General features: G+C 38.2%; 1 protein-coding gene across 1 annotated transcript in view; it reads right to left on the bottom strand.

The window, feature by feature from the left end:
- Positions 1 to 236: 236 nt before the first annotated feature.
- NHS (NHS actin remodeling regulator) overlaps positions 237 to 11593 on the bottom strand; it is a 290599-nt gene continuing 279242 nt past the window's right edge. Inside the window, exon 9 of the mRNA XM_073574144.1 lies at positions 237 to 10765. Coding sequence (XP_073430245.1) covers positions 10198 to 10765 — 568 coding nt within the window. The 3' untranslated portion in view covers positions 237 to 10197. The remainder of the gene's footprint in view (positions 10766 to 11593) is intronic.

Below are 11593 nucleotides of genomic sequence, written 5' to 3'. Positions count from 1 at the left end.
TTTGACTTTTATTCCATCGCAGCAGTTCCTGTGGGTGTGCAGTTGTGTACTGTGTACAGTTGTGTACTGCAGTGTCAGTGCTCGAATGGCCACTTACACCAACTACCTACAGCCTTTGATGTCCTAGTGCATCCATGTGTGAAAAAGGGTTAATATTGGTACATTCAGTCACTCTACTTCACACAAGAATATATTGTAAATCAGGTGTGTAACAGACAACCAGAACAAGATAGGGCTTTAATTGCAGTCACGTTTATTTGCAGCTTCTATACACACTTTCTATGTAATCAAACTTTTCTTACACATTTTAGAGGGGTTCACAAAATGAAATTGTCACCATTTTTACTAAAAAATAAATACAAGACTTAAAGTGTTGCACAGCTCTAAAATATACAAAGGCTTAGATTTAATGTAAACTCTGAAAACATTTTACAAAAGAAAACGTTTTTGCAACAATTTAAATTTAAAAAGTTTCATATTTACAGATATTACAAAAAAATACAAAATGGATGCAAGTCCATTAACCATTGTCATTGTCGCCAGCAAGTACCGGTCCTCCTAGTACCAAAATAGTAGCACTGGAACCTCACTTGATATTCCTTATCATTAAACTTTTTAGGGTTTGATGTTGGTTTTATGTGTTCCCTTGGCAATCTCTCAGAACAAATAGTGGTACAAAGCATTGCTTATTCATTTGGCAATGGAGTTTGTGAAATAAAAGAAGATTCATCAATGTGAAAAGCCAAAGTCCAAACGTCTATTGCAGCAATTCACTTAGTATGGTTTGGCAAATCAAAAGTAGGTTTCTACTTTCCATTTTTTTTTCGTCCCTTAAATACAATGTTACATTAAGTATTAGTATAAATGATAACAAAAAGGGAAAAAAGTTGCATAATAATAAACAAAATTGGTTATGTCAGTGCAAACAGAACAATAATTTGGAAGTCTGGTGAACAAACATGAGAAACATAGCTTCCCTCACACATACAGTGCTGCTTCTTACATTTATTTGCCTGCTTATACTGAGGTTTAGGACAATGGGTAATATAGGTTTAAAGGTTAAGACCCCAACCACTGAATATCTGTGTAAACAAAATAAACTGATTTGTAGGGTTCTGACTTCTAAAAAGGTTTATTTATGATGTATTTGTAGAAGTGTTTTGCATGGTCACCAGTATAAGCAGGAATATCACTATGCTACATATTGTAAGTGAGGCTTTATTTTTTAAAATGTGCACCATATATTGTCTTTTTTGTCGATTCCACCTTGATCATTAATAAAAAAATATCTGCTAACATTTAGGAAATGCATGAAATCCCCATATAGTAAATATAATAAATGACATTTTGACAATTTGTAACTTTTTTTAATATTGACCTATAAAAAATCACAAGTCCATTTGCAACCGCTAATAGGAGATGTAACTGTATTACAATTGGCACATTTCAATTGGACTGTTGTAAGATTGTTGGATACATTATAGGGATCTTGCATCAGCAAAGGAGGGGCAGTCTATGAATTTAAGTATTCCCACACTAAAGCCCCCGTCACACACAGCGATCTTGCTAGCGAGATCGCTGCTGAGTCACAAGTTTTGTGATGCAACAGCTATCTCACCAGCGAGATCGCTGTGTGTGACATCTATCAGCGACCGGCCCCCCTGCTGGGTATCGCTGATCGTTCTTGAAAGTACTGGACTTTTTTGGGGTCTTTGGTCTCCCGCTGGCCAGCACGCATCGCTGCGTGTGGCAGGCGGGAGAGCAACGATCAGCGAACAGGAGCTCGTATCCAAGGTAAACAGCGGGTTTCTAAGCACCGCGTGGCACTTAGAAACAAACCCTCTGTGTACCGTAGTTACCAGCGCGCTGGTAACCAAGGTAAACAGTGGGTTTCTAAGTGCCGCGCGGTGCTTAGAAACCCGCTGTTTACCTTGGTTACCAGCTCCCTGCACCTGCGCGCTGATATCTAAGGTACACAGCGACGCGCCCGCTCATCGTCGCTGGTGCTGATCGCTGGTGATGCTGCCTGTTTGGCAGCTCACGAGCGATCATGTAGCGACACACCAGCAATGAGTACTCTCTACTCTCCGCCAAAAAGCAGTGAATACTCTCTACTCTCCAACTTAGAGCAATGAGTACTCTCTACTCTCCAACTTAGAGCAATGAGTACTCTCTACTCTTCGCCTTAGAGCAATGAGTACTCTCTACTCTCCGCCTCAAAGCAGTGAATACTCTCTACTCTCCAACTTAGAGCAATGAGTACTCTCAATTCTCCAATTTAGAGCAATGAAAACTCTAATTCTCAACTTACAGCAATGAGTACTTTCCTCTCCACTTTCTGGTTTATGGCATTGAACATTCTTCACTGTACACTTTAGAGCTATAAGCTCTCTCTACTGTCCACTTTAGGGCAATTAATTCTCTACTCTCTAGGTTAGAACAACAAGCACGCTCTATTGTCCAATTTAGGGTAATGAGTACTCTTAATCTGCTCTTTAGAGAAACGAACATGCTCTACTGTCAAATTTAGGGCAATGAGTACTCTCTACTCTCTACATTAGAGCAATGAACACTCTCTACTTTCTACCTTATAGGAAGAAACACACCCTGCTCGCCTGGTTAAAGCAATAAGCACTTTCTAAATTCCAACTTGGAGCAATAGGTGCTCTGTATTCTTCATCTAAGAACAAAGAAAGCTCTCTGTTCTTTACTTTGGAGTTATGAGCATGTTCTACTCTCTAATTTAGAGCAATGAGCACATTTGAGCAAAGAGAGCTTTCTACTCTAACCTCAGGGCATTGAACACTTTTTACTTTCCACCTTACGGTTTGTCCAAAACTGCATTGCCCTGTTGTTCATCAGTGATGATGTATAAAGAAAACTCAATAGATCCAGCTACATCCAATATGTCTATTTTTTTTAATGGGGTACAAAGAGATAAAATGTTGTCAGTTATGGTGGGGGGGAATGTTAAATTCAATTGATAATAATACATTTCTCCATTGGTATTAGTGTAGAAGCAAGAACTGAAAGAAAAATTCTCTACTTTTGGAGTGGCAGTGTGCATAGATTGTTTTGGTACTGGAGAAATGTGTTTTCTTCAACCAACGTGAATCTAGCTTTAAATGCTGCCAAAATAGGCATAATAATAAATAAGACTGAAAACAAAAAAAAATGTATTTGGTTATGGTTATATAAATTACTCTACATTTACACTGATTGTAGAATTTTACAAAGGAATAGTGCAGTGAAACATAAGTCACACTATATACAGTAAGTATTCTAAAGGGGTTTTCTGAGATTTTAGAAAATGTGCCCAATGGCTGGCAACGTGATAACAAAATAAAATAAACATAACTCCTCTTTCAAATTCCCTGACATTCAAACGCTTCTGTCTCTGTGGTTCTCACCATCTTGAAGCTGGGCATGTCCTGTACAACATTCATGTGACCACTGCAGGCTGTCACTGGCCTTAGCAATGATGTTGACATGTACAGTACATGATCATCGAGATCAGTAATCCCTCATAAGCTGCAGCAGTCATATGACTGATATACGACTAGTGACCAGTTGCAGGACTGGTTGAGATGAAAGAAGTAGCAGTGCTGGAAAGGAGGGATATTTTAAGGGTGGGTAATGGTTATTTTTATAAAGGGCTGTTGTCTTCTGGAGCGCTCCAATGCCTCCTGACTTATTATTTGGTGGGGTGGGGGGGTATGTGCTCCTGCTTGATTGACAGTTTGTACCAGTGGCATGTCTGAGCTATTGACCTAAACTGTGTACTCTCTGATGCTACAAACAGAGGCAACTTAGTCTCTACAGCATCAGAGCAATCCAGGCAGTTTTAGATGAGCTCCTTCAAGCTCCATTGGAAAGCGCTTTAAAGCACTGCACATGATTGGCCACCACTTCTAGACTGCAGCAGTGGTGGCCAGTAACCTAGGTAACATGTAGTAAAAAGTAAAATTAAAAACTCCTCTGTTCTTGAAATTGGAAAGAATTTTTAATAACAAATTGTTATTACAAACTCTTTGCAGATTCAACTATTTAAAATGACGAGAATAATAACAATGCCTGCTATTAGGGGCATTTTTTTTAAAGCCAAGGAAAACCCTTTTAAACCTTACATCGAACCAATTAAATCTTTGTCCAAAAGAAAGTCGCTAATAATGTGTTTTGTTGGGTTAGTTTTGAAGCACCATATATGACAATATGATCTGTATAGGAATCTTTAGCTCCTTCTAACCTTCCTAATCATAATACCATAGCTTTACCCCTCACATGCTTTCCTAAGTGGATATGCTAATCTTGTAGGTGGGAGCTACATCATTAGTGAAAAGTAATTGAAAAGGATGATTGCTTTCCCTCATTAAATGCCCATGTCAAGTACCTTAAGGCCCCGTCTCACATAGCAAGATCATTAGCGAGATCGCTGAAACGTCACCGATTTTGTGACGCAACAGCGACCTCGCCAGCGATCTCGCTACATGTGACACAAAGCGGCGACCGGGTCCCCGCAGCGATCTCGCTGATCATGCTCGAATGTCCTGGGCCATTTTTTGATCGCTGGTGTCCCGCCGGCCAGCATGCATTTTTATGTTTGACGCCGACGAGCGACCTCGTTGGCGACTCAGAACTCAGGGACGCAGGCGTGAGTCGTCAGAATAGCTGCTGTGTGACAAGGTCCCAACGACTGCCGAGGTCGTTATATGGATCGCCGGATCGTTGCTGCGTCGCTGAGTAGATCTGTCTGTTTGACAGCTTACTATTTAGCGACGTACCAGCGATCCTTACCAGGTCGTATCATTGTCGCTATCGCTGGTGCGTCGCGTAGTGTAACGGCACCCTTACTCAACGATGATGAAAAACTATTTAAATTATAAGTGGTGCATTTACACATGAAATTTTTATGCATGCCAAATATCTGTATGGCAATTTAAAAAGGTATCACGAAAAAAAAGATATATTTTAATTTAGACATGTAAAAGTTTTTTTAAGTGCAAAAATACTGAAAATTACTCAACCCCTTCCCCACATTTATGCAGTTTATTCCATATTCATGCATGTTAAACTGAAATCTTAAGACTAAGAAAATTATAATATTTATTCACTAATTTTCCTATGGTATATATACTCTTTAGCCTTTACTGACATTTCTATACATATGTATATTCACTAACCGATTCCTATGAACAGAGGGTTTTAGATAAATAATGTCCCCATTATTAATTTAAACGGCAATCAGTCATTACAAGAAAGTGATGAAAAGTACATCAACTTCTCCAACCTATTGTTAAACCTGCTGGAGGCCATATTTATTAACTCCTCTAATTCCTGGTCAGCCACAAGCAGCCTGCCCTACGCTTTCTTCGCCACTTACTGTCTCATTCGTAGTACTTTGTTAGACGTGTAAACAGTTATCCCTCTTACTCACTGACGTCTCACTCGCATATGAGCAAAAGTGCAAATCACTTTCTTAAAATGTCCACTAGAATTCTTACAAAAATTCAAGAAAATTCAAGTATTGTTTTTTTTCCAGCATTTCTCTTTTCTTTGCGCGTTCACTATCCCCTAGTTCAAGACAATATCCATGGCAATCAACACATCATAAATGTCAGGATCTCTGCGAGATTGTATCTATGTGAATAGATCCTAAGAATCTACATTCTAAATGAGCAGAACAGTCTATAGATGAGGTCAATATAGCAGAGTATGGTAATATGATGTATTTCTCTTTATTTTATGCTGGCTCGTCTATCAAACAAAGAACAATTCTCCATATACAATGAGACACAGTATTTTCTTTAATTTGACAAAATTGGATATAGAAGAATTGCTTTGCAGTCTTCTATTTCTAGAAGTGAAATTATGAAGACGTAATATTGTGCTTTCAATATTGCAGTAATACATGCTTAGCTGTTTTGATCAGATTAGTGTTAAATGGGTTCTTTAATTGCAGGCATAACCTTAAGATAGGCTAATTATGTATAATCACTGGGGGTTAAGTCCTGGGACATATCATTTTGGAAAATAAAGGACTATAACACTGGGTGAAACATTGTGACATCTTCATTGCTTATCCAGTGTTATACAGTAGCGACCAAAAGTTTTGCTTTTTATTTGATAAAGTGTGATTACCTTTTGTCTGGTTGTTGTGATGCCATTTTCCTGGTGATTTTAGTAAACCAGAAGCAAATGGTTGTCAGCTATAAGGATGCAACTGTATTTTACATTGTTTTGTCCCTTTATGTGTTAGGTTTCAACATTTGCTGGCCAAATGTTTTGCATTTTTTGCCACGGATATTTGAATTTTGCCTAAAATTGTATTTTTGTTTCTGTATTTTTCGATTAAAACGTGGCAAAGAGAATGAAGTCAGGCCAAAGCCAAAAAGAGGTAGCTATGGAATTAACTTCTGTCAGAGTCAAGTATTACATATAAATAAAGAAAGAAAAATAAGGTTTTGAAACAGCTGACAAACCTAGAAGTGGACGACCACGGAAAACGTCATACAAATTTGGTCACATTATTAAGAAAAAGTCAGTATCTGATGTCCATAAAAGTGCTGTACAGATTTCGCACAAAGTGAATGAAGAATATGGGGTCAAAGTGAGTTGCCAAACTGTGGTGTGACGGCTAAGAGCAGTATCATGTCATCTCTGCAAAGAAAGAGAATGTCCGACTTGAGTTTGCCAAAGAACACAGCCAATAGAAAGAGACAGATTGGTCTAAGGTGTTGTGGTTGGATGAATCCAAGTTCAACCTGTTTGGTAGTGATGGCAAGCACTATCTAAACCACCCAATTGGAAAACGTAATGATGTAAGGTACCAAACACCTACAGTAAAACATGGTAGTGGCAATGTCATGTTTTGAGGCTGCTTTTCTGCATCTGCCATTGGGCCCTCTGCATAGAATTGATGGAAATATGAATGCTGCCATGTACAAGGCAGGGGCTGGAAATTCCAGCGAGAAAATAACCCTAAGCACACATTCAATTTAGTCAAAAATTGGTCAGCAAAGAAAAATGTTTGCCTGTTACAATGGCCAAGCTAATCACCTGATTTAAACCCTATAGAGAACTTTTGGTATGAGTTAGAGTAATGAGCTGGGACCCATACCTATAGCAGTAAAGTTGAATTATTTGCAAATGGAATGGAGCAAGATCACTCAGGATGGTTTGAATACCCTAGTGGCCTCAATGCCCCGTCGGTGTGGTGCCATAATTAAACCAAGAGGTTATGCTAATTACTAAATACTAAGTTATTGCATTGTAAACAATGAATTACTCTCTATGTTGTGATCAATAAATTGTATATGGAAAACATTTGGCAGTCAGTTTTCTTTCATTAAATGACCATACCTATAGTCTAATGCATTTTGGTTAAAATTAAGGTCTTGCATGATGACAACTTCAAGCACTTTCAATTCATCACCAGGAAAATGGCATCACAACAAGATAGAAGTAATCACACTTTAAAAAAAAAACTAAACTTTTGGTCGCCACTGTATAAGCTGATGTGAATTTCCTTGGTACTGCAGATCAGAGCGCAGCAGTACTAATTTAAAGCTCTGCACAACACCTTTCTTCTGGTATTAATACACTTCTCTGACTTTATTGCACATACAGTTTCTTTACTAGTGAAAAGACACCAAGAGCATGGTAATGTCTGAAGAAAATCTGTAATTAATAATGTATGAACCATTATCATTGATTTTCTAAGAAGCAGGAAAGACTTGGTCATTTGACACTCAACTACTTAATTGGCTGAATGACTTATAATAAAGATAAGCAGGATATTACCTGTCCTCAAAATAGGTGATAACTTGCTGATTAGAGGGTGTACTACCACTTGAAACTAAACAATCTGCAGAACAAGGTGTTTTTATTCCCGAAAAATGGGGTGGCAGGTTATATGCCTTCCTGCCAACTCCATTCATTCTCTGTGGGGTATGTGAAAAAGCCAAGCATAGAGTTCAGCAGCCCCATAGGAAATAAATGGAGCAGTGGACAAGCATGTGCACTGCTGCTCCATCCTAACAGGGATAAAACCTCTGTTCTTCTGTACAGTACAGGTGCCAATAGTCGAATTCCCACCAATCAGCAAGTTACCACATATATTGTGGATAGGTGATAACTTATTTTCAACAGACAACCCCCTTTAAGTGATATCACCAGGGTGGTAGGGTGATTTTGTAAGTGCCAGCTTGGACCAAATATAGTCTTGGCCTCCTATGTTGAGAAGTCTGTAAAAAGTAACATTGACAACTGATTATTTGTTATCTTTCTCCAGATTTTGAAAGATTTGGCCATTTATTGGACTTATTATAACATGTATTTACTGGCAACAAGATAGTAAAGAAAAATCATCTAGTGCCAACCATAATGTAGTTTTATAGATATTAGGCCATTATGCCAATGATAAAACAAGTCAAAACCACAGGGATAAAAACATATTTAATTGAAAAAGTGTATATACCACATGTACAGCTTATGCAGCCGCACCACGGCCCTATACACCACCTGGGCTCCTTATGATCTCCTAGATTACATTGAATGGGCTTTACTAATGATTCCCGAAGCTCACAATTATTGATGACCTGAAATCAGAGAAACTGGCTCACCGATGAACGGTTTATTAGAGAGCCATGAAGAAAGTTCTCTGTGACAACAGAAATAACTGTGGGCAAATAAGGGTTCAAAATGGTTCTTGCACAGGGACCTTCCATTGTCTATGTCCGCCCATGCTACACATTTTCGACAGTACTTTTAATTTTGTATACTAAAATGATCATTTTCTTCTTTTAGTCCAAGATTTAGTGCACAGTACAAAAGGTGTTTTTTTCATCTGTTTTCAATAATACATTGTGCTCACTTGCAGTTGTCACAGTTTCGTTTATAATGGCACTTCCATCAGGTATACTGGGCATTAATAATTCAGTTTTTGCTGATTAAAAGGCTTTACAGAAAGCACCTTATATAGTATGTATAGCGAGTGCAAATATTATAATTCTACTATTTATCCATCATAAAACCTTAGTATCATAAGCAGGACAATGTTAGAAAAGCATTTTCAGCCAAACAGTCCCAAATTTTGTACAAAGAGTGGCTGAGAAGGGTGTCACAACATAGTCACCCCACTGATCAGCGACCTTAGCTGTGCCACATAGCTTATATTCCAGATGGCTCATTGGCATCAAGCAATTCTTGGCTTTATTATCAAGAGCCAGTGTTACCCTTTAAGATTTGATTGGCCTTGCAGTTAACATATTAGTGAGTAGGAAAAGAAGAATGAATGCTACAGTACTTTCAAATTCTACATTAGAAAAAACTTTAAAAATGTACAAAAAAAATTTGAGGCTGCTGAGTATTATAATGGTTATGGTCAAGTATTACTGTGATGCAGAACAGGACGATGGTATTCACAGAATACAAATCCCTATTAACCCTCTAAATTCATTATTTTCCTCTCATGTGCTGCAACACGTTATTTAGGAGTGCTACGCGCACTCTCCATGATTTCTAATGCCTTTATTCATTGGCTGCATATCCAATTTTTGTTTAATAATCCTATGTACAATTTTATCAAAAATATGTTATTTACATCCTTTTTAAGTACTTTGAAAGTTTGTTTTATTATTTGAATTCCTAATGTACAAAAATATGTATTTTCAAGAATTATTTCTTCTTTTTTTTTTCATCTGCTTATTTCCCAGGGAAGCACTTCAGCAAAGTTATATTTCAATATTTTTTTTACATTTTGAATTTCCCATAGCAATACTTTCCCATTTACTTATCCCTTAAAGTGGTTGTGTTAGATTACTGATATACAATAACTACATTTTAAAGAAAACAATAGCTTAGGTAAACACAAGTTTCCATTATTCTTAATAATAAGTAATTGCACTAGTATTTTCTTTTGTCCATTTTCATTTTTTTGTTCATTACTTTTATATGTCCTTTTTTGAGAAATTGATAGTTTTTTCTTTATCAGGCAGGTATTTTATTCTGAAAAGTTCATTGGAAAGAAATACAAACCAATGTTTTATAAGCAATAGTAACTGGACATGTTCCTGGCGAAGTACTGTATCTGGTGTGCAGACATCCCTTCTTTTCTCTATTGGGCTGGTACATAAATTATTAAATGGTGGCAATGTCTCAGTTTATTAATTTGTGGCAATCGGTCTGTTGCACAGAAACCTACGTTGAGCTCTGTGAAGATCTGTCATCATGAGGACTACCATCTGAATTTTCTGTCTCACCTTCAGAAATGGCCTGCATTGGGGCATTATATAACCGGCACCTAACACTGTAACGGCTGCTGCTTGCAGCAGGAGGCACTCGGGACCTTCCAACCCTAGAAGCTGCTGACATAGTCTTTGCTGAAAATCCTTCAGATATTACCCGAGGAGAACATGGTGATAATGGTGAAAAAGCATCACTACCAGGTGATAACTGGCCAGGTTCTTCACAGCCGGACAAGTCAAGGGGCAAATCTCCAAATGACTTGGGAGTTACTGGGCTCTTCAGTATTTCAGTAGCTGACATGCGGTAACTGGAATCTGTCCTGCTGCCCTTTTTCAAGAGGAGCAGCTTAAATTCTTCATTTGATGTATTTGATTTTTTAGCATTCCTGTAGATCAGTCCCGCAGACCTCTGAGAACCTGCTGGTGTAGCTTGTTGGGGTGGTGTTACAGGTAAAGCTTTTGATTTGCTTTTTACACCGGTCTCTCCGGAATCTTTCCTGCCCAAAATTTTCCTTTTAGATCTGCATTAAACACACATGTAAAGACAATGAAATTGAGATGAAAAAGTTAATATAATACTATAATAGAAATGTACTTATTTATTTTAAATAATAACTGAAGCATATATTCGACTCAATTACCATATTTTTTGGAGTATGAGACATTCCGGATTATAAGACGCACCCCTAATTTTGTGGAGATAAATAGGAAAAAAATGATTTTAATAAAATGGTGGTGCTTCTTATAATCCATGCATCTTATTGCTTTCCGGGGGGTGGTGGCTGTGGTGAAGCGGGGTCCTAGAGTCGCTGCTCTGGGTGCACGGCAGTGCTACAGGGGTGATCTCCATCTGTGCCGCCCCCGGTGGTCATTTTCCCGGCGTCCACCGCACAGGAAACCATGGAACTGCGGGGGGTTCTGGCCTTTCACAAAATGTTGGCACAGCCCCCCACAGCACGGGAGACACCCGCAGCAGCACCGGGCAGCACCGCCGGACACCCCCTCATTCCAGCCTGCAGTCTGCAGCAACGGTACCGATAAGGTATATACACATTATAAGATGCACCCCCATTTTCCCCCAAATTTGGGGGAGAAAATTGCATCTTATAATCTGAAAAATACGGTATATACAGTTTATACTATTATAGAATATATTTGCTTAAAAATGAGCATTCCATTTGATTTGATATACTGTATTGTTCTCACTATACTAAATATTATCCTGGTGATTTTTTTTTTGCCATGAATGACTGATACTCTCAGACACCTTTTAGGCACTCGCAGCAGCTATAAGGGGTTTTGATTCTAAAGGAGATATATAAAACGCTACACAAATTATAAATACCTAT

Source organism: Dendrobates tinctorius, unplaced genomic scaffold, assembly GCF_039654945.1.
Source record: "Dendrobates tinctorius isolate UK_male_01 unplaced genomic scaffold, ASM3965494v1 ptg000007l, whole genome shotgun sequence".
Classification (NCBI taxonomy): domain Eukaryota; kingdom Metazoa; phylum Chordata; class Amphibia; order Anura; family Dendrobatidae; genus Dendrobates; species Dendrobates tinctorius.
This window is presented reverse-complemented; position numbering and strand designations above follow the sequence as displayed.